Genomic DNA, 25,000 nt, shown 5'->3' with positions numbered 1-25,000 from the left:
CAGCTTTTCCAAAGACGACAGGTGACCAATGATGACTTGCCACTGCCGAGATGGCTGCTCCTGTCGAGATAGGAGCAGCTATACTGCCTTCCTGGACCTGCAGATACGAGAGTCCAAGGGGAAGACTCTTGCTGCTACTGCATCCATCAGCATGCCCAAGTACTTTATCCCCTGCTTGGGGGTGAGATTTGACTTCTCGAGATTTACTACAATCCCTAGACTGTGACAAAACTCGAGGAGCTGATCCCTGTCCTGAAGCAACTGAGAGTGGGAGCTCGCCAGGACTAGCTAATTGTCGAGATACCTCAACAGATGTATCCCGTGTGAATGGGCCCACGCTGACACTAAGGTGAACACTCGTGTGAACACCTGGTAAGCGGTTGAGAGCCCGAAACAGAGTGCCCTGAATTGGAACACCATCTCCCCAAGGATAAAGCAAAGGAACTTGTGGGAGGACGGATGGATGGGTATTTGAAAATACGCACCCTTCAGATCACCGTAAGCATGATCGTTCTCCATCGTGAATTGAGTCTGGCGAATTAATTGGTTGAAGGGGGAGAGGTCTATGACCAGTCTCCAGCCCCCAAAGCTTTCTCCACGAGAAAGGTAAGGCTGTAAAAGCCTGGGGACCGATCTGACATGACTTCCACAGCATTCTTGCTCAGCATGGCTTGCACTTCTTGTGTGAGTGCGAGATCCTTCGTTGATCCAGGAATGTAGGTACAGAGACGGACCGGAGAGTTGGCAAGGGGTGGCTGAGACTCAAAAGGGGAGTAGATATCCCTCCCAAAGGACATCCACTACCCAGGTCTCGGCTCCATATCACTGCCATGTTGCCTAATGGCTCAATAGGCAACCCCCACCAGTGGCAGCAGCTGGAGGGGAAGCGTTTCCCCCTCTTCTTCGCCTTGCCCCTTTTGTTGGACTGGAAACAGGGCTGAAAGGGGCGCTACTGCTGACCCTTCCCGGCAGAAGAAGGCGGCTGTTCCCCAAACCCTTCAAGGCTGGGACTGGATGGATGTAGGGGCGCCCAGGCACTGGGGCCAAAAGCCATTCAAGCCGGAAACTAAATAAATTATATTATGAAAAATGAGTTAATGAGTGTATGATGAAGATGGTTCCCGATAAATTACAATATGATAAATGAATGAATTAATGAAGAAAATGCCTGATGTGATTAATAAAATATAATTAAATTTTATTAAAAATGTTTATAGACTTTAAAAAAGGAGATGAGAGCAGAAATATCTGCTTCATCTCCCAAAATATCACACAGAGGATTGGGCCAGGGAAATGCTAGCTTGTCCCGAAGGCCAAGCCGCAGTGGAGCACAAAAACCCGGAGGTCTTGGCCACTGCCTGGTGGACAAGGTGGTCGCTGTCTTCAGCATGACGTTTGTCCACCGCAGCATCTACTAGCTTTCTGGGAAAGAGAGAGGCAGAATCCAACAACGATCCGTTCCATGAGGTCATTGCCGACTCGGGATCAACTGACCTGGCGAAGCAAGAAAGGCCAGCATCTCTTCTCTTAAGCACCAGGTTCGCCCACAGGCTTGCCATCTGGTGGGCAAGGAAGGAGATGGCCCTAACCTATTCTAGGCCACTGCCTATCTTAGGTTATTTGAAACTTAAGGATATAAACTATACAGAAAAGAGCCCTCTTATACTCTAGTTTTCTGTTTTATGTGGCTGCAACTACCCTTTTATCTGATACTTGGCCACTGCTGTTTTAGGCTAATAGTAGGATATTCTCTTAAAAAGGGGTTCCTACTTAATCTGGTTAGACTATTGCCTGTTCTAAGTTTATATCACCTTTAAGGATATAGGCTACATAAGAACTCCACTAATACATAGCATCATAGATACGCTACCCAGTCGTAAAAACTAGGTTATTTTATTAAGTCTAAGATACTGTTTATTTCTAATCCTAGGCTATTTGGTCTAAACTACTGCTTAGACCAATGATAGGACATTTCCTAAATTGTTCTCTCTTAGCTTAGTATAGGGCATTGCCTAGTCCAGATTATTTTAGATCACTCTTAAATGTATAGGCTATATAAAAACAAACTTACTAATTATGTAACCTTATAGTTTGGCTACTATTTTTATCTAAACCAGGTTGCTGTTTATATCTAGTCCTAGGCTATTTGGTCTATTATATAAAACAGTAACTTATTAATGTGTAACCATATAGTTAGGCTATCACTTACCCTAATCTAGGTTACTGTCTAATCCAGATTAATTAATTCACCCTTAAGAAGATGGGTTTAACCAGTAGTCTTTACGTAAAACACAACTACCTTAATATGTAACCTTAAAGCTAGGCTACCATCTCATTTATCACAGATTACTATTTCATCTAGCCCTTAATAATGGGATGTTTCGTAAAAGGTTATCACTTAACCCAACATAAGATACTGCCTAGTCCTGGATTATTCAGATCATGCTTAAATGTACAGGCTATATAAAAGGAAAAGATTTTGTGGCCTGTTATCTAATCCTAGGATCCCTGGTGTAAACTAGGCTGCTGCCTAGGATCATAACAGAGAATGTCTTAAAAGGTTCTAATCTTAATTTAGGCTGCTGCCTAATCCAGGTTATTTAGTTCACACTTAAGGATATGTAATCCTAGGTTATAGGCTACAGACAACATCCACTATTAATCGAGTCTAAATTATTCTCACTGAATCTGATGTAGGCTACTGCCTAGACTATTGTAGACATTGTTATCTAAAAGGATTATCTATATCAATGATAAACTGTGGAGCATTTTTTTTAGTTAAAACATCTAAATAGAGAGACAAATTCTTCAAAACAATTTGTGCTTTTTACAATTAGTGATCAGCGATCGTAAGCAAGCACTGACCATGTGCTCGCAAGAAATGCCGGTTTCGGCTTTCATACAGAAATTAATTACCCATTCCACAGGTTAAAACTAAAAACTTTAATTGGAACTTACAAATAAGCACTTAACCTTCGATTTTAGATGTTTCCATGATCCTCGCTAGTGAAAACTGAGAATCAAAAAGCTGAAATACAGAGCGCTGGTTTTCAGTGAACTTTATTCTCACTTGACCAGGAGAGTAATAGTTCCCTGGTCTTGTACCAGTCTGTTTGTAGACGATATGGTGGATGCGCATGCGCAATAGTCACTTCTTGCAGATTTTGACGTTGGAAAACTGAGTCAGCTACGCCTGAAGATAAGGGAAAATGCCCTTTTATCTTTGAGTCCATTACGCACTCCATCATGTGTTATAGTTTTTTCATTACGACATAATGCCTGGCTACCAGACCAGCTAAAAAAGAATTCTTTGAGATAAGTCTGGCCACCATGGAGCCCTGGAAGACTATGCAAGGGTAACTCCTTGAGGACGAAACGAGTGACTACACTATCAAAAAGTTCCACGGAAACTTCCATCTTTGGACACGTGTTACTGTATCTGGGCACTTTGCGAGAAGATTGACAATGCTGAATTTGCACCGGAAATGCCCAGTCATGTTTGGACCGTGCTGAATCCAAAAAACACCCAAGCATCTGCTTTTTGCCCTGTTTGACTTCTGGACAACAGTGGTGTACTAATGTTTAATAAAACAGCTCGGTCACCATCAATGTGTCAACCGTGACACAAAGTACGCTTATTCAGTCACTACTGGGCAGTTTCATTTTTCACAGTCATTTGCAGTCGTGGAAGCTGCCTCTCCTTGAAACAGCAAAACTGCCTGCATTTAAAAATAATAATAATAGCCACCATGATTGTAATAATTATCAATAATGCACCAAGGACGCCTGGTAAGACGAACTTATTGCCGCTAATCTGCCCAGTATAGTCTATGTCCTCCACGAGTCTTTCGGGCCCTGGGTTGGAATCCCACTGCTGCCACCAAATTCTGTTGTATAAAAAACCTACAACTTTATTTTTACTTACCCCTAAGATCTCCAATCGATAAGCGTGTCTTTCACGAAGCCAGCTTTGACAAAAGAAACTTCTCCTGTGGCAACTGAAATGAATCCTCCTCTCTCTCTCTCTCTAAACTATTGTGTGGAAATTATTTTGTGAAGCTAACATGTAATTAGGAAAAGAAAATGCTAAAAACCACAAAATGAGTGTAAAGGATAAATGAATATTTCCCCCAACATAAACACCTTCTCTAACACAGAAATAATGAATGGGATTCTTCCAACTGCATTCTTCTCCACTAAGCCTTCACATAAACGTAATCCCTTACGTCTTTGTGCCATTAAGATGACCATTTCTCACTATGGCTCTATCACACGCATGTCTGTGTAGATGCGTGTCCACCCCAATTAACCATGGTTCCATTGAAACATTCTGCCAAAAAAAAAAAAGGGAACCATCTCTGTTAAAAATCAAATATCACCCAGATCATCAACACACAGCACCACATGAGATAAATGTTAAATAATTATAAAAGAATAATCAAGTCTGTAAAGGAAGGCTCATAAAAATTAGTAATTTTGCTAAGTCTCTACTCATTCTCCAGCAAATGGGAATTCCAATTCCCAGCGTGTCCAATATTTCCTTTCCAATTGACTTATCGCAATAGAGTGAGCAATCCATAACAAGCCTCTTTGCACCAAGCATTTTTGTAACCAGGAACAGATTTATGTTTCAATTAACACACCCAAAAACCGATTAGAACTAGACCAAAAAGTTCCATGGAAACTTCTATCTTTGGATATGTGTTACTGTATCTGGGCACTTTCCGAGAAGATTGTCAATGCAGGATTTGTGCTGGAAATGCCGTTGTGTTCAGACCATCCTGAACCTGAAAAAGACCCAAGTATCCATGTTTTGCCCTGCTTGACCTTTGCACAACAGTGCATGCATTTCATAACCAACACCGTCTATCTATCTATATACACACAAACACACACACACATTACACACACACATATATATATATATATATATATATATATATATATATATATATATATATATATATATATATATATATATATATATATATACCCCAAACTTACACGAGGTTAGGTTCCAGAACCCCCTCACGCAAGGTGAATTTTCGTGTAAGTTTGGCACAGTCTCTAAAAATGCTAATAAATGCTTATTTCGAAAGTTTAAACACTAAATATGACCCTAATCATGCTCCCAGATTATTGAGTTAACTTTTAATGAAATTAAAATTACTGTAATTTCATTTGAAAGTTAGCTTAATACATTACCCTTAAAAAAAGAAATAAATGATGTAAAAATAGAGAGTTGGAAGAGAATTTCTGTCTCACTCCCCTTCCGACCAATCTATTTTTAGAAGCCTGCTCAACCTCTTTTTAATAACTTCTTTATTGTACGTCTCTTTCTCTTTGTTCTGAAATACTTTTTCATGAATAAACAGTGTTTTTTATTTTGACTAATACAACTCTTAGTTATTATGTCTCTATGTTTTAGACCGTATTTGCCACACTAGCACATGTACACTTCGTAGATGGCACAGGTAAAATTAGATCAATTTAAGCTATCTGCTGTGCACGTAAAGATACACAGAAATAATAAGTTGCAAAAATGTGTGAGCACTAACTATGAACAGAGAGAGAGAGATAAGGGCTAGTTCCATTAAGATAGTGAAATTATTTAATGCTATTAAGGAGATAGAGAGAATAATGAGAGAGAGAGAGATTGTCCTTACTTGAAATATCAAGTTGAATTATTTATGAATTATTATGGTGACAGAGGATAACATGAGAGAGAGAGAGAGAGAAGTTATTCTTACGTTAGACATCAGAAGATGGAAATTCATTATTAAACTAACTTTAAGTGAAATTAATACTGTACTTACTTAAAAGTTAGCTAATACATTACCTTTGGATGCAGTCTCTCCCAGCCCTACTTTAAGAACTCTCTTTGTCTCCGTCTCTTCTGTCTCCGAAAATGCTCTGTTTTAGAATGCAGCATTTCACAGTTTGCAAATGGTACAGGCAGAATTAGGATCAATTTAAAATTATCTACTGTACAGTTAAAGACATACAGAGAAACAGTAATACATAGGTTGTGCTAACTACGAACGAGAGAGAGAGAGATAACAGTTGTCCTTACTTAAGAGAGTGAAATTTTTTATAAATTATTACGGACACACAGAAAGAGAGAGAATTACAAGAAACCTTTGACCTCTAATCAGCAACACTACCCCTCTTGTCATGTTAAAGTGACATGTCTGACAGCTTTTGCCTTCGAGCTTCTTACAGAAGATGAAGGAAAAATATTTTTGTTTGTTTAAAATATGTGATACATATTTTAAATAAACAAATATTTTAATAATAATAATAATAATAATATTTTAATAATAATAATAATATAACTGTAATTACAAAATTCATATGTGATACATACAAATTTTTTAATTACAGTTATATTATTATTATTATTAGTATTTAATCTTATTAATATTTGAAAATTAGTGCTTATTATTAGGTAAAAATTTTATTTATCATACAAAACAAATAAACATATACATGTACCATAAAGATTCTCTCATCTCAGTAAGAGAGAAATTATTACTTTTATTATTTAATGTTATTCAATTACATTAAACTATAAAACTATAAATTACTAAAAAATTAAACATAAAGACTATTGCAGGGTTTCTCAGTATTTGCAAATGTTCGCATGTCTGTGAAAAACTCGTGTATAATAATTAGTTTGGTTCCAATGAAAGTTTGCGTGTTTGAATTCAATGAATCTCTGAATCACAAGTAACTTAGTATTACTGTATATATATATATATATATATATATATATATATATATATATATATATATATAGTTATATTATATATATATATATATATATATATATATATATATATATATATATATATATATATATATATATAATATATATATATATATATATATATGTATATATACTTGTTAATTTGCTTATTTTTTATTCGTGGCCTTTAAAGTAAATGTGTTCAGTTGGTTTCAATTTCATTTTCTTTTCATGCCACAAGAAAGGTTGTTATTATTTAAGTGGTACCTCGCCCATGAGAGTTGTTTTTTTTCTCTTTTCATGTATTTATTTGGCTGGATGCTTGTTTGGTGATTCCCCGTTCATTGCCTCACGTTTGGTGGGGACCGTTGGCTGAGGATGAGGGCAGTTTGTATTCGCTCCTTATCGTGGAGGTTTTGCTGACCTAGATATAAAAGTACTATGTCGTACATTTAAAAAATGTGAGGTAAGATCCTCAATGAAACACACGTTACAAAACACGGTGTATTAAAAATTTATACGTACAAAGCAAAGAGTTTTTGTCCAGCTGCTGTGGACTTGTTCACTAAAATTGAGTGTAACAGACAACTCAGGAAACAAAGTAAAGCAACAAAACAAACCAAACAAGACAATCTTTATAGAAAGTAAACCGTTAATCAACTTGTTGGGCCTTTGTCAGTTCTAAAATTCTACGAGATCTTCTCGGTGGAAGAAACCTGGAGCCTTCCGCTAAAGAGCCAACAAGGTTATTTTGTCCTAAAATAGTACTTTGATTTTGGAATGAATGTAAATGAATAGTAATATTTCCAAAATACCAGCACATTTACAAATTTCTTGGCTTATAATATTATTCTCAACAATTCTTGAGAAATATAATCTGGTTCTTGATGCACTGAGCCATTATGCAGTGTTGTTCAGAAACGCGATATTCCTGCAAAACTTCTAAGTTTTGTACATACGTATTTTTAATAAACCATGTTTTTTAACATGTAATTTGTTGTTGATTTTACTTCACATTCAGAGAAGTACGACATAGTACTTTCATATTTCATTCATAACGCCACAACCTTCACACATACACACTTCAAGGTGTCCAATTTGTTTGAGAACTACATTTGGCAGAACTTAGGAGATGGAGTTTTGTGGGAATATCGTGTTTTTGACTGACATTGCATAATGACTCAGCACATCAAGAACCAGATTATTTTTTTCAAGAATTGTATATCAGAGCAAGTGATACCAAAGATGTTTGGTTGGCATTGTAGAGAGCCTTCCGCACGTGCGTCATTTCCCAGCTACCATAGCCATTTCCTCATTAATCAACTAAACAGTGCCAATTTCAGAAGAGAAGAATTATTGTTAGAGATTCAACATAAGAAGAATCTACTTTGAGAAAATATGCTAAATAATAACTGTGAACTGGACTGTCCTAGTGAAGTGGCCTTTCACAAGTCACTGGTGCATCAGTCTCACAGGAAGCTTGAAAATCTTTGCTGCAGTTCAAGGTGGAATCAATATTTTAACCCTGAAAACTTCAAAATTATTTCAGATCTTGATATTGATCTAAACTGTGAAATTTTGCTTAGCTTTAGTCTTAATCTTTTGACAGGTGGATGATTTTGACTTTTAAAAGGAATCGGTAATAATCTCTCTAATTCAGAGTTTTAGGAATTTAATTTTGATTTTATCAAAGGCATTTTACAGTAGCTATCAAAACAAAGGAGTTTTTGCCTAAACGTTTCTTGGAATCTCTCAAAAAACTTAGAATTAGAACTGGTATTAAGATTTCCAAGGTTGATAAAGGTGAAAGTAATGTTATAATGAGTAAGGTAGATTATTTGGTTTAAGGTAAGCCAATAGATTGCAGATTGATGAAAATACCTATATTAAACCTAAGAAAGCTCCTTCCATTATCAAAAAGATTGTTAGTGGTAATGTTGGTAAGGATGTTATAGTAAATCAACTAGGAAATTACCCTCATTTGGTTACTTTTATGACTTGCCAGATATTCACAGGGAAGGCATTCCTTTAAGACTTATCATTGCCAACTGTAATACTCCACAATATGATCTTTCTGTTTGGGTAGCCAAAATTTTAGTTTGGTTGGTAAAGTGTCGACTTCACATTGAAGACATAGTCTTGATTTTATTGATAAATTTCGGCAATGTGGTTGTGTTAGTGCTTAGTGCCATGTATCGGAAGGAATGGAATATAAAATTTAGGCCAAAGGCCAAGCACTGGGGCCTATGAGGTCATTCAGCGCTGAAACAGAAATTGAGAGTAAAATAGGTTTTAAAGGTGTAACAGGAGGAAAACCTCACAGTTGAGCTGTGAAACAATTGTTTGGAGAAGGTGGAAAGTAAGGTGGAAGGAAGATAATATGAACGGAGGTACAGTAAAAGGAATGAAAGGAGTTGATACTATGTATAGCTTGGGTATTATTGCCTCTTTATGAATGTCCCTCTGCAATTTGTCCTGGATAATTTGCTCTTACTTGCTGAAGATGTGTTTTACCCTCCACTACCTATTGATAAATTTTGTGATGTAGTTAAATTGTCAGTTGAAGCTACTATATTTGAATTGAAGCTACTATATTTGAGTTTGAAAGCAACTTTTTTCAATAAAAGGCCAGAGTTTCAGTTAGCTCATCCCTTTCTCCAATATTAATTAATGTGTGCATAGAGTTTTTTTGTGAGATTATTTGTGGGAAAATACTTAGGGAAGGACAGGCTATGTAACCGCTTTCTCTCTTCTGTAGGGATTGACCTACACACCTTGTGTATATCATGCTGTAAACATGATTGCAGTCAAAGCAGTCCATGCTCAGAGGGCTGGGTTTGGCCTTCTGAACAGTGGGTGAAGCTTGTCAGGAAGAAGAGAAAAAAGATCTTCTCGGTGTCGTCACAGTGCAATACTCTGCTGGCGACACCAAAGGTTATCTTAAGTACCTTTCTACCTGCCAAACTTCCACCTGCTGTTACCACTCCAAAGGGAGCAGTTTACCTTTTGCCATCTCCTACTGTTGCTTTGGTAGAGGGCTGCCGGGGTGGGAGAGGGGAGACAACCAGCCCGGTTCCTCTCCAGAAGTCTTTCTTTGCTCGGAGGAGTTCTCCTCTGGTGGATGCTTGTTCTTGGGGCTTTGGGAACTCTCACCTAACCTGACTTTTGTTTCAGGTGTTGTGGACGCCAGGGAACTAGGGAGTTATGGCCCTCCCTAGGCTTCTCATGGGAGCCAAATGTATTTGTTCTCTTTGATCACTTGAAGGCTTTGAAAGGCTTTTTGGTAACCGCTTCGACCATGACTGTTACGACTTTAATGTTCATGGTATCCACCGGGTCTAGGGTTGTCCATACTGATCTGGTAACCCCACACATAGCATCAGTGATATGTCCCCAGGAAGTTACCTGTGTTCTGCTCAGTTGTGCCGGACTAATGGGCTGCGATGGAGGATGCTTACCAGCACCCATGGGACAACTTAGAGACTTATTCCTTCCCTCTGTTTTGTCTGATTCATCAAGTGTCAGCAGAGTGCTAATCACCCTGAATCTCAGGTTGATTCTGGTGGCTCCCAAGTGACCACACACCGAGTGGTTCATGGACCTACTGGCTCTGTTCTGAGGTCCAGAGAGAGATTCCCCCATGGCACAGCCTACTTTGCCAGCCTCACGTTGAGAGGTATCATCAGGTGGTGAAAATGCTGGCACTTCACACCTGTAGACTATCCAACGTCTCTTGCGATTGAGAGGTTTTTCTTGATGCACAGCGAAGGAGATGTCTGGATACCTGTGAAAATCCTCAGTGGTTGTGTACCAGGGGAAATGGGCCATCTTCTGTCATTGTTGGCATTGACAAGGCATCTCTCCAGTCAGAGCTTCTCTTCAGCAGGTAGCGGACTTTCTTTTCTTTCTTCGCTGAGATGAACCTCTCTCAGTTTTGGCCATTAAGGGTTATAGAGCTGCCCTTGGCCAGGTCCTTTGGTTGAAGGGATTCAATCTCTAGCCCTTGTGGGAGATCTCTATGGTTCTGAGAAGCTTCGAACAGTCTTGCCCTTCCAGGGAACTCATGTCCCCCGAGTGGGAGGAGACTCTTATTTTGAGGAGCCTAACTCGTTCTGCGTATGAGCTGTTTAGAGAGTCGTCAGACAGGGATCTGCCTCTAAAGACTGTTATCTTGCTTGCCTTTGCTTTGGTGAAGAGAATAGGAGAGCTTCATGGCCTTTCCTTTAATGTTAAGCACTTGACGGGGTGGGGATCTGTTACACTCAAGTGTGACCCGGAATTTGTAGTTAAGACTCAGAACCCTTTGGTCCCTGACACCAGATTTGAGTCCTTTTCAATCCCCTCCTTAGAGGACTTTGTAGTAATGGTTAGGACGAGAGACTACTTTGTCTGGTTAGGGTGCTGCGGTACTACCTCGTAAGAACTTGACATCTCAGACCTGAGTGTCAATGCCTCTTCATTAGTACTGGCTTGGCCAAGAAAGAGGTATCCAAGAACACAAACTGTTTCTGGCTTCATGAGACAATCAAACAGTTATCTCTTTGTCTGATGAGGAAGACAAATTGAATAGGCATATGTTTTGTCTGATGAGGAAGACAAATTGAATAGGCATACTTTTTGTCTGATGAGGAAGACAGGAGTTCCATGCAAGGGGCCATCTCCTTGTCCCTCACATTTTGAAAGAACCTGTCGGTTCAAAAGGTACTACGAGCAGGCATGTAGTCGCACCAAACCATATTCACCTCATTCCACTTTCAGGATGTTGCCTATAAGTCCTTGGACATGTTTTCCTTGGGCCCTGTGATTGTTGCCCAACAAGTTGTGTAGCTCATCCAGCTCCCCTGAGGGGACAGGTAGTATCTCGTCTAAGGTGTTTGGTAAGCGAGAGAGTCTCTTATGCCTTTCTCGTAGGGCAGAGAGATATTTAGCAAGCCGTCAATGCATGGGAAGGATGAGATTTGTAGGGTAGTGCACGATGGGGATATCCTGTCCCGGAATTTGTAGTGAAGACTCAGAATCCATTGGTCTCTTACACCAAATTCGAGTCTTTTTTGAGCCCCTCCTCAGAGGACTTTGTAGGTAGTGATCTGGGCGAGATGCTACTTAGTCCAGTGATAGTGCTGCAGTACTACCTCGAGGAATCACGACATTTCAAGCCTGAGTGTTGATGCCTCTTCATTAGTACTGGCTCAGCCAAGAAAGTGGTGCCCAAGAACACAATCTCTTTCTTGCTTCATGAGACAATCAGACGGGAGTTCTCCTCATTTGATGAAGAGGACAGGAATTTGGTCCGGGTGAGGGCTTACAAGGTTAGGGGCATTAACCCATCCCTGCCATTCTGAAAGAACCTGTTAAATCAACAGGTACTATGAACAGGCAAGTGGTTGCACCAGACCATATTTACCTTGTTTTACTTTTGATACGTTGCCCACAAGTCCGTGGACATGTTTTCCTTGGGCCTTGTGGTGGCTGCCCAACATGTTTTGTAGCCTCACTCAGGTCCCCTAAGTGGACAGGTAGCATCTTGTCTGAGGTGTTCGTTAAGTTAGAGAAAGTGTGTGTGAGTGACTGGTCTTCTCCTGTTTCTCTTTTACCTTTCTCCCTCTCATAGGGCAGACAGGCTGATAGCAAGCCATCACGCGCTGGACAGACATTTGCAGATGAGTACATGACTAGGGAATCATGTCTTTGATCTTGTTTGTAGATTGCTTGGATGCATGTCCCCCTCTCTCTGGACAAGGGGAGAGAGGGATAGACAACGAAACAAACCCTTTGGTTTTAATAGCAAGTTTTATTGTCTCCAACACGTATTGGTTCCTTTAAGCCTTCATCTAAGATAACAAAAACAAACTCATTACTTTATGCCCAGAAGTGTAACAGTGTAACATCCCATATGTCCAACAAACTAGAGGTGTGGGATACCTTCCTTAGCTCTTTCAGACCAGGAAGGTGTTCCGGGCTGGGTAGAACCAACCAGTCGGTTCAGAGATTTGCCCAGACTCCCCCATCAATGAATAAGTCTCCTATGTAAAGAATGAAGGTTTGTATTTGCGTAAGAACAAATATCAAATTTTAAAAGTAATTTATATTTTTCCTCCCCACACACAAACCTGAATTTCTTTACATTCACGGCCCACCTCAACCACCCCTCATTCTAGTACCTGAGCTGGAAGGGAAAGTGGAGTGCAGTACGACAGGTGGGCGGGGCTTCCCCCTTCCCTTCGGTAATTATTGATCTTGTCTGGAAGTTAAATGGCTGTTCCAGCTTGCGTTCACAAACTAATTCCTAAGCAAAGAACCGTAGGTTTTTATGTTAGGAAAAATACAAATTACTTTAAAAATTTGCCATATTTCAGTATGTAAATTGTGGAATAATTACAGTTCTATAGCTCGGCATGCCTGGGAAAGGGATAATGGAATAGATTTTAAAAATGGTAAAGTTATATATAAATGCTTTGGCAGAACTACCAAAAAATGTATTCAAGGTGCCCTTTGATGGAAACTTGGTCTAAAGGGATATAATTTCCAAATGCTCTGATATTCATAATTTTAGAAGTATTTCTAGTCATTTAAAATTCTTTCCAATATCAAAGAACTATTTTAGAACAAAATCACCTTGTTGGCTCTTTAGTGGAAGGTTCCAGGTTTATTTCACTGAGAAGGTGTCGTAGAATTTTTGAACTGACAGAGGCCCAACAAGCTGATTAATGGTTTACTTTCTGTAATGATTGTTTTGTATGTTTTGTTTTTTTGCTTTACTTTGTTTCCTGAGCTGTCTGTTATAATCCATTTTAGTGAACAAGTCCGCAGCAGCTGGATGAAAGATCTGTACTTTGTACATATATATTTTTATTACACTATCTTCCATAACGTGTATTTCATTTTGATCTTACATCACATATATGTATATGTTTATACTGTATATGTGTATGTATGTATATATATATATATATATATATATATATATATATATATATATATATATTGTCTGAAGTGTTCAAGTACCTGGTTATTACACTGATCAGTCATGGAATTCAAAACTTACCTGACTACAGCCAGATACCTGAACTGTCATAACAAAAAAATACGACTGAGTACTCTAAAGCAGGGGTTCCCAACCTTTGTCACTTTGAGGAACCCTGAGACAATTTTTTCTCATCCCAAGGAATATATATATATATATATATATATATATATATATATATATATATATATATATATATATATATATATATATATAAGCACTAAGCTCCAAACGTCCTTTAATATCCAATTCACTCTACTTCGGGAATAATATATTTTCATATATGTTACCTGAAGGGGAATTTTTAGTTGATAATTAAGTTCACCGTCTCCTGGGCTTCAGCCACGGAAGAGAAGAACTCAAGACTACAGTGACGCGAATTTTAACCACACGGCCAACGAGTGAGGTATAAGTTGATACGGACTCTCACCTACAAATCCCCGTCGAACTCAGGTATTTGTACTTAGAATCAATATCAACCCACATTTGCCATGCTAACCATGTAGTGCATTTGTCGCACGCAGCCATATTATGAATGAATTTTCATCACATCACCGTGATTCATATACAAGCATTATGCTACAAATGTCCTTTAATATCCAATTCACTCTACCTCGGGAATAATATATTTTCATATATGTTACCTGAAGGGGAATTTTTTAGTTGATAATAAGTTCGTCGTCTTATGGGCTTGAACCACGGAAGAGAAGAACTCAGGACTACAGTGACGCGAACTTTAACCTCATGGCGAACAGGTGAGGTATAAGTTGATACCAACTCTCACCCACAAATCCCCGTCGAACTCAGGTATTTGTACTTAGAATCGATATCAACCCACCTCTGCCATGCTAACCATGTAGTTATCACATCACCGTGATTCATATACAAGCATTAAGCTACAAATGTCGGGAATAATATATTTTCATATATGTTACCCGAAGGGGAATTTTTTAGTTGATAATAAGTCCGCCGTCTCATGGGCTCGAACCACGGAAGAGAAGAACTCAGGACTACAGTGATGCAAATTTTAACCACATGGCCAACAAGTGAGGTATAAGTTGATACTGACTGTCACCTACAAATCCCTGTCGAACTCAGGTATTTGTACTTAGAATCAATATCAACCCACCTCTGCCATGCTAACCATGTAGTGCGTTTGTCGCACGCAGCTATATTATGAATGAATTTTTATCACATCACCGTGATTCATATACAAGCATTAAGCTACAAACGTCCTTTAATATCCAATTCACTCTACCTCGGGAATAATATATTTTCATATATGTTACCCGAAGGGGAATTTTTTAGCTGATAATAAGTTTGCTATCTCTTGGGCTCGAACCACGGAAGAGAAGAACTCAGGACTACAGTAAAGCAAATTTTAACCACATGGACAACGACCGAGGTATAAGTTGATACCAACTCTCACCTACAAATCCCCGTTGAACTCAGGTATTTGTACTTAGAATCAATATCAACCCACCTCTGCCATGCTAACCGTGTGGTGTGTTTGTCGCAAGCAACCATATTATGAATGAATTTTTATCACATCACCGTGATTCATATAAAAGCATTAAGCTACAAAAGTCTTTAATATCCAATTTGCTCTACCTTGGGAATAATATATTTTGATATGTGTTACATGAAGGGGAATTTTTTAGTAGATAATAAGTTTGCCGTCTCATGGGCTCGAACCACGGAAGAGAACTCAGGACTACAGTGACGCGAATTTTAACCACACGGCCAACGAGTGAGGTATAAGTTGATACCGACTCTCTCCTACAAATCCACGTCTAACTCAGGTATTTGTACTTAGAATTGATATTAACCCACCTCTGCCATGCTAACCATGTAGCGCGTTTATTATATGCAACCATATTATGAATGAATTTCTGTCACATCACCGTGATTCATATACAAGCATTAAGCTACAAACGTCCTTTAATATCCAATTCACTCTACCTCGGGAATAATATATTTTCACATATGTTACCCAAAGAGGAATTTTTTAGTTGATAATAAGTTCGCCATCTCGTGGTCTCGAACCACAGAAGAGAAGAACTCAGGACTACAGTCATGCGAACTTTAACCACACAGCCAACAAGTGAGGTATAAGTTGATAACGACCCTCGTCTACAAATCCCCTTCGAACTCAGGTATTTGTACTTAGAATCGATATCAACCCCCTCTGCCATGCTAACCATGTAGTGCGTTTGTCGCACGCAGCCATATTATGAATGAATTTTTATCACATCACCATGATTCATATACAAGCATTAAGCTACAAACATCCTTTAATATCCAGTTCACTCTACCTCGGGAATAAGATATTTTCATATATGTTACCTGAAGGGAAATTTTTTAGTTGATAATAAGTTCGTCGTCTCATGGGCTCGATCCACGGAAGAGAAGAACTCAGGACTGCAGTGACGCGAATATGAAAATATATTATTCGCAAGTAGAGTGAATTGGATATTAAAGGACGTTTGTAGCTTAATGCTTGTATATGAATCACGGTGATGTGATAAAAATTCATTCATAATATGGCTGCGTGCGACAAACGTACTACATTGTTAGCATGGCAGAGGTGGGTTGATATCAATTTTAAGTACAAATACCTGAGTTCGACGTGGATTTGTAGGTGAGAGTTGGTATCAATTTATACCTCACTTGTTGGCCGTGTGGTTAAAATTCGCATCACTGTAGTCCTGAGTTCTTCTCTTCTGTGGTTTGAGCCCACGAGACGGCGAACTTATTATTAACTAAAAAATTCCCCTTCAGGTAACATATATGAAAATATATTATTCCCGACTTATAGTGAATTGGATATTAAAGGACGTTTGTAGCTTAATGCATGTATATGAATCACGGTGATGTGATAAAAATACATTCATATATATATATATATATATATATATATTTATATATATATATATATATATATATATATATATATATATATATATATATATATTATATATATATATATATATATATATATATATATATATGTATATATATATATATATATGTATATGTATATATATATATGTATATATATATATATATATATATATATATATATATATATATATATATATATATATATATATATATATATATATATATATATATATGTATATATGTATATATGTATATATGTATATATATATATGTATATATGTATATATGTATGTATGTATATATATATATATGTATGTATGTATATGTATATATATATATATATGTATATATATATATATATATATATATATATATATATATATATGTATATATATATATATATATATATATATATATATATATATATATATATACATATATACATATATACATATATGTATATATATATATATATATATATATATATACATATATATATATATATATATATATATATATATATATATATATATATATATATATATATATATATATATATATATATATATATATATATATATATATATATATATATATATATATATATATATACATATCTATATATACATATCTATATATATATATATATATATATATATATATATATATATATATATATATATATATATATATATATATATATATATATATATATATATATATATATATATATATATATATATATATATATATATATATATATATATATATATATATATATATATATATATATATATATATATATATATATATATATATATATATATATATAAATATATAAATATATATATATATATATATATATATATATATATATATATATATATATATATATATTATTATAACAACTCAGACGTCTACTTTCAGCATAGTGCGCCCCCACCTAATTTACCCCTTTTGTTTATTGAGAACCGCATGGCCTATCAATGATATCAACATTCCGATCTGTCCCTTTTTTTACCTGGAACAGATATTGAGATGACACAGATAACAGGGGCCAGGAGGATATTTTATGCCACGCCCTTAAGAAGATTAGCCTAACTAATCTTCTTAAATGGACTTTCTAAAGGCAAATTAAGCTGCCTGAATTGTCTTACCTCCGCAGGGAACCCGGGAATGCGCAACGGAATCGCTGCCCACCTGGCCAGTGACTCATGCTTGCACACGGCCCCTACCCCTGGCCGTGTGCCTTAAAAGGGAGAGAAGCAGTTAGTCAGTTAGATAGTCTCGTGAAGAGTCGTAAGGGACAGCCATACACGCGGGCGGGTGATGCAGCTTGTTGAGAAGACCATTTTGTCCCCCCGTCCGACTCCAGACTCCAGTCATCCTCGAGGGCACCGCCATATGTGTGATTGTCCCTCATCTTTCTTCGTCTGAGACCGCTTCCCCTAAGGTAAAGTGGAGTAAAGACTTTTCGGTCACGAAAGTTTGCCCTTTAGAAAGCCTGGAGTAACAGCATTTCATTTCTGTCCTTGTGCCAGTTTATCCCGTGCCATTTCCAATGTCCTGTGTTCGAGTGTAAAGTGGTCATTCATTCCTCGAGTCTTTGGCACCCTCAGTGCAAACTCGAGACTTATTCTGTGTTAAATTGTTCCTTTACTGGTGTGTAATGTGTAAATCTCTCTTGCAGAGGGACCCATTCGCAGTGGACTCATCTTGGCCTGTGCCTTGCCCTTAATCAAGACTCTAATACAGGTAGTCGTCGACTTACGGTGGCATTAGGTTCTGACAGAGCGGTCGTAAGTCGATCTCGTTGTAAGTCGACCAACCACATATGTACATGTATTCTGTACCTACCGTATATTATCCATCATATATTATATCCTAATTATGTACTGTATACTGTACTGTCTTTTTTTAGCATATTGAATACTGTAAATTTAATCATGTTTGAGCTGTCTTTTTATCCTTTTTACCATATTCAAACACACATACATGTACATGTACGTATTTTTTTGTTTACATTTTCAATGACAACTGACTAGCCTACATATACATTTTATATTATCCCAAAAATGTGCATGTATAGTACCTATTATTACGTTTAGCATATGAAATCTTATCATGCTTGAACTCCTTGATTAATACTTACTTTTATTACTGTAACTTTTATTACTGTATTTAACATTTTTATTGTAGGCATTCAAACCATCTGTCTGGTCTGTTTACATTTTCTTATCCGCCATTTGCATTGCCAATCAGCTACACGTATGATGTATTATTTACTTTTATTTATTTATAGGTTTGAATTAAATACATAATTTGTTATTACATTTGATTTATTTGCAAAAAATAGAAATACAAAGTACATTACAAAAATATGAATCTTTTACCATTTTCGAACAAAATTTTACTTCTGAAAACATTTGTACTGTTGCCAACACGTTTGTGAACACAAAGTTTTATTTTACAGTAAATTATTTTTTCTTTATAAATTTCAGGCAAACTACAATAATGCATAGATAGATTTGATTTACAGTACAGCAAAAACATGAACATACAAAATAAAAATAAAAATTACGAAACATTTTAAATTTGAAAACAAAAAAAAAAATTAAATTATTGTCCGCTGGTGGATGGCTGGGGATCGTCGGGGTCATCTATGGTAGTACCGGTAGAGGGGGCAGGGCTAGACGGAGATGTTATTTTCATAAACATGCTTAGTTTTGTCTGAATGGTCGGTTTTTTTTTTCTCTTCATAAATTTCCCGGTATGGACGAAAAGCATCAAGGACCATGCGTTCAGTTCTTGAAAATCTTTCAATATTTGGATCCATTCCTTCAAAATGAGCTAGAAGTTTATTTAACTGTGATAAACCTTCTGCTAAGCCTTTGGTCGTGAACATTCTTTGTGGCTCCTCCTCCTCATCCGCCTTTTCTGCTGCTGCTTCTCTCCTTTCTTCTTCTGCCACTTTTTCCTCTTCCAGCGCAATCAGATCTTCAGTTGTTAGTTCTTCCGACTCTTTGTCAAGCAATTCCTCGATTCCTTCCATTTCACATTCTAACGATAGATCTTTGGCTAATTTCACAATTTTTTTACGATTCATTTCTAGTTCATTCTCACTATCAAACCCATCAAAAGTATTCACATAGCGTTTAGCGCAATTCTTCCAAACACTGTTCATGCATTTCTTTGTCACAGCTTCCCATGCCGTAGCGATGTTCTTGATGCATTTAAGAATATTGTATTTTTTCCAAAAATCGCGTAAAGATAAGTCAGGATCATCATCTGTAGCAGATATAGCTTGGGAAAAGGTGGTTTTTAGATAATTTGCCTGAAAGGCAGCAATAGCTCCTTGGTCCATAGGTTGGATGAGAGGAGTTGTATTGGGTGGTAAAAATACCACTTTCACGTTGGGATGGAGATTGGCTAGATGAGGTGGATGCCTGGGTGCGTTATCCAAAAGTAATAACACCTTGAGTGGAATAGTGTTTTCCAAACAATATTCGCGAACCTGGGGAATAAAGCAGTTTAAGAACCAGTCTTCGAAAAGTGCTTGAGTCATCCATGCCTTTTTGTTAGACCGATAGTAGACTGGTAGCATATTCCTATTCACATTTTTGAAGGCTCGCGGGTTTTCGGAATGATAAATAAAAAATGGCTTAAGCTTAAACCCGGCGGTGTTACCGCCAAGCAACAAAGTCAGCCTGTCTTTAGAGGCCTTAAATCCTGGCATAGACTTCTCCTCTTGGTAAATGTAGGAGCGTTCCGGCATTCGCTTCCAAAATAAGCCACTCTCGTCAACATTAAAAATTTGTTCTGGTAAATAGCCTTCTTCTACAATGATTTCATCCAAACTTTCAATGAACTTTTTCGCACCTTCCTCATCTGCACTCGCTGCTTCCCCAGTGATTCTGACATTATGCAATTGAAATCTTTTCTTAAACCATTTGAACCAACCTGTACTTGCTGAAAATTCTTGATAATATTCTTCTCCAGCACGCTCCTTCAACGTCTTAAAAATACTTAAAGCTTTCGTTTGCAGTATGTGAAGGCTTAATGGGACACGTTTTTGGAGTTGGCTTTCAATCCACACATTTAATAGTTTTTCCATTTCGTGTATGGGTCCACTTCATTGTTTCTTTATCACTGTTGATCTCATAGGTGCTGAACCCTTCACTGCTTCACGAATCCGTTCTTTATCCTTCAAAATTGTCGACACAGTAGAATGCGATAATTGAAGATCACGCGCTATTACATTCACTTTCTTTCCCCCTTCAGTCTGCTTTATCACTTTCAGTTTCGTGTCCAGATCAATAGCTTTTCTTGCTTTCTTAGCAGGATTGGAAATTGAGGAAGATTTTCTTTTTGAAGACATCTTTGATTGGGGTTTGGAGCAAACAAACAATGTCTTTCGGTATTAATGTACAGTATGCGACCGTAACGACACAAACACACTAAACGCTGCCGAAAGCTGAGCATCTCTCGGATATGAGCGCTCTGCCGGTAGCGGGAAAAAGTATTGTACGCGCGCTCAACATATTTTAGCAAAATATAAAATTAAATATTATTATATATTATTATATTGTTGTAGCCGTCATAAAGTCGGTCAGTCGTAAGTCGACGACTGCCTGTAGAAGGATCTTCAGGCGTTGCAAGCCCTTTACCAATTTACTTATTCATTTTCCCTTCAAATGCTTGCTTTTGCAAATATAATTCTTTAACCCTTTAACGCCGACTGGACGCATTTTATGTCGACAAAAATTGTCTGTCGGGTGCCAAGTGGACGTAAAATACGTTGACTACAAAAAGTTTTTTAAATATTCGCGGAAAAATACTCATAGGCCTCGTTTGCGAAAAATTTGAAATCACGCCTTGAGGGATGCTGGGAGTTCACGGATCACGCTGTTGTTTTGTTTACAAGCGTGACCCAGCTGCGCATGCGCGAATTTCTTTCTTACCCCAAAAGAAAACATCAGCTAACTCTACTGAAAATCTCAGAAATTCTTTAGTCACTTTGTCGTAATTTTTGCACCATTTTCTATTAGCCTTTACATAAAGTTTTACATATGAAAATGTGTGCAATTTCATGTAGCATACAACAAAAAATAACTCATGGTTGTAGCTTTTATCAATTTTGACATATTTTCATATAAATCACGATAAATGCCAAAATTTCAAATAAATCACGATAAATGCTAAAATTTCAACCTTTGGTCAACTTTGACTCGACCGAAATGGTCGAAAAATGCAATTGTAAGCTAAAACTCTTACATTCTAGTAATATTCAATCATTTACCTTTATTTTGCAACAAACGAGAAGTCTCTAGCACGATATTTCGATTTATGGTGAATTTTTGAAAAAACTTTTTCCTTACACCCGCACGCGCTAACTGCAGAAAATCTTGTAAGAGCCTGATGCTGTCTCTTCCAAACACGTGTGTGTTCGTGTGTTCGTCGTCCATCGGAGTGGACAAGACAACAAGAGCGTCTCGTTTTCTTTCTCTAAAGGAACGCGATTTCAACCATACAATATTTCCGTCTCTTTCTCCCTAACCATTGTTGTCTTGATGTATGTACAATCACCACTACTTGCATTGCCATACAAGCATTCTAATCATGTACTCATAATGTTCCAACGAATCTTCTGTATCAAACTGTGTGTATGTTTCTGTTTGTGAAGACGCCTAACGTCTAGCCACTCCGAAGGACGACGAACAAAACACGTGTTGGGAAGAGACGGCGTCAGGCTCTTACAATCTCAGAAATTGTTTAGTCACTTTGTCGTAATTTTTGCACAGTTTTGTATTAGTCGTTACATAAAGTTTTATATATGAAAACGTGCGCAATTTCATGTAGAATACAAAAAAATAACTCATGGTTGTAGCTTTTATCAATTTTGACATATTTTTTCATATTAATCACAATAAATGACAAAATTTCAACCTTCGGTCAACTTTGACTCGACCAAAATGGTCGAAAAATGCAATTGTAAGCTAAAACTATTAATTCTAGTAATATTCAATCATTTACCTTTATTTTGCAACAAACGAGAAGTCTTTAGCACAATATTTCGATTTATGGTGAATTTAAAAAAAAAAATTTTTCCTTGCGTCCGCTCGCGCCAACTGCTGAAAATCTTGGAAATTCTTTAGTCACTTTGTCGTAATTTTTGCACCGTTTTATATTAGCCGTTACATAACGTTTTATATATGAAAATGTGGGCAATTTCATGTAGAATACAACAAAAAATAACTGATGGTTGTGTCTTTTATCAGTTTTGAAATATTTTCATATAAATCACGATAAGTTCCGAAATTTCAACCTTCAGTCAACTTCGACTCGACCGCAATGGTCGAAAAATGCAATTGTAAGCTAAAACTCTTACATTTTAGTAATATTCAATCATTTACCTTCATTTTGCAACAAACGGGAAGTCTCTAGCACAATATTTCAATTTATGGTGAATTTTTGAAAAAACTTTTTTTTACGTCTGCGCATTACGAATTCATGCATCATTTTGAGATAATATTTTCTCTGTGTTGCTTTGATCGTTTTACAATTTGTTATACACCAAAATCATCGCAATTTAGTGTACAATACAACAAAAAAATAACTCATTAGCTTTAACCGTTTTGCTCACAGCGTGATTTGTATACAATTATATATGAAATTTTTTTTCGTGCTGCCATATATTCCAATATTTATATATGATAATGATATTTTTTTTCATTTCTGATGATTGCATACTAAATTTCAGGCAATGAGAAGAAACGGAGCCAAAAATGAACTCTTAATCTTAAAAACTAAGCGTGCTGTGGTTTTTTGAAAAAACTTTCTTTCCGTTTCGGCGATAACTCTCAAACCCTTTCGGCATACGGCAGACACTTTTGTAAATAGAGGCTCGGCGTTTAAGGGTTAATTTAGCCCAAGTGTTTATGTAACATTTCCTTATGAAGTAGAGCCTTCAGCTCCTAAATTCTCCCCTTTTTCTTATTTATTTTACGATTTCCCTTTATGCAAGTCAGAACTCCAAGGGCAATTAAATAAAGTTCCGTTGCCGGCCTGTAAAATACCATAAACCCAGGGAAATAGGTAAAATATATATATATATATATATATATATATATATATATGTATATGTATATGTATATGTATATATATATATATATATATATATATATATATATATATATCTATATATATATATATATATATATATATATATATATATATATATATATATATATATATATATATATATATATATATATATATATATATATATATATATATATATATATATATATATATATATATATATAAACCCCCGTATTCGCAGTCTCACGCTTCACGGACTCACCTATTCACGGATTTTTCTAAGGAACATATGTACGCATTATTTGCTGAAAATTCGCCCATTCACGGTATTTTTCACCGAGAAATATTCACTGATTACTGTATTTTCATCTCATTTTCATGACTAAATGCACTTTTTATGATAAAAATATTAAAATACTCAGGTAGTGCTCTAGTTACGATAATTTGCCTTACAATAATTCGATTTTACAATGGTGTAAGCAATTAATACCGATATGACAATATTTAGAAAATATTTTTAAATTTCCCATGGGCGTAAGCAGCAGCGTACAATCAGGCAGTGAGAGAGACCGAATTACAATAGACCACATTCTTTTCCTCCAACTCTTTATCCCAAGGTAAAAAAGAATGATAAATCTATCGTTAGTAACGTTATACTCTTACATAAATGCATACAGCCATAAACAACTGCACAAGAAACTGTTGTTTTGCTTATCACTGAATCGGATAACAACAGCCATTTTGCTTGTATTTCAACCATCGTAAGGTAATAAACAATTGCTGTAGTTATAGTACAAATGAAGTTAAGTAGAATAGAACTGATATATTTTTACATTATACCCTTATTCGGGAAGGATAAAAGATTGGCAAGGAAATATACTGGTAAGTTTAAGCTGCAAGTTGTAGCTGAAACTGAGAAAACAATGTTCAAGCTGCTAATGACTATAAATTATCGTGCATCAGCAACATGGATGAAACTCGGCCGTAATTAAAATTGGAGCAAAAGTATTTTAATCAAAACTACTGGGCATGAAAAAACTTATTACTGCTATTTTTACGCTGATAAACGATAAATACATAAAACTTGTATTATGATGAAATCAAGTGAAAATAGCAAACGGAATCTTGATTTTTTTTTACACAAACGAACGCCCCCAAACAGCCAGAGTCATCGACTCGGCTATTAACAAAAAAAATAGCTAAATTAATTTCAAAACGAGACG

At 36.5% G+C, this 25,000-nt stretch overlaps 1 protein-coding gene across 4 annotated transcripts in view; it reads left to right on the top strand.

The window, feature by feature from the left end:
* Window positions 1–25,000, top strand: part of LOC136831343 (ATP-dependent DNA helicase Q1-like) — a 443,841-nt gene that overhangs the window by 396,998 nt on the left and 21,843 nt on the right. The window contains exon 12 of one of the 4 annotated variants that reach the window (XM_067091650.1): window positions 18,367–18,504. The exons of the other annotated variants lie outside the window; for them this stretch is intronic. Within the exon in view, the coding sequence (XP_066947751.1) occupies window positions 18,367–18,458 (92 nt within the window). The 3' untranslated portion in view covers window positions 18,459–18,504. Of the gene's footprint in view, window positions 1–18,366; window positions 18,505–25,000 lie in introns of those variants that run through there. 4 annotated transcript variants of the gene reach the window in all.

This window comes from Macrobrachium rosenbergii, chromosome 48, assembly GCF_040412425.1.
Source record: "Macrobrachium rosenbergii isolate ZJJX-2024 chromosome 48, ASM4041242v1, whole genome shotgun sequence".
NCBI lineage: Eukaryota > Metazoa > Arthropoda > Malacostraca > Decapoda > Palaemonidae > Macrobrachium > Macrobrachium rosenbergii.
Note: the sequence above shows the minus strand (reverse complement) of the source record. Positions and strands in the feature narration are given on the sequence as shown.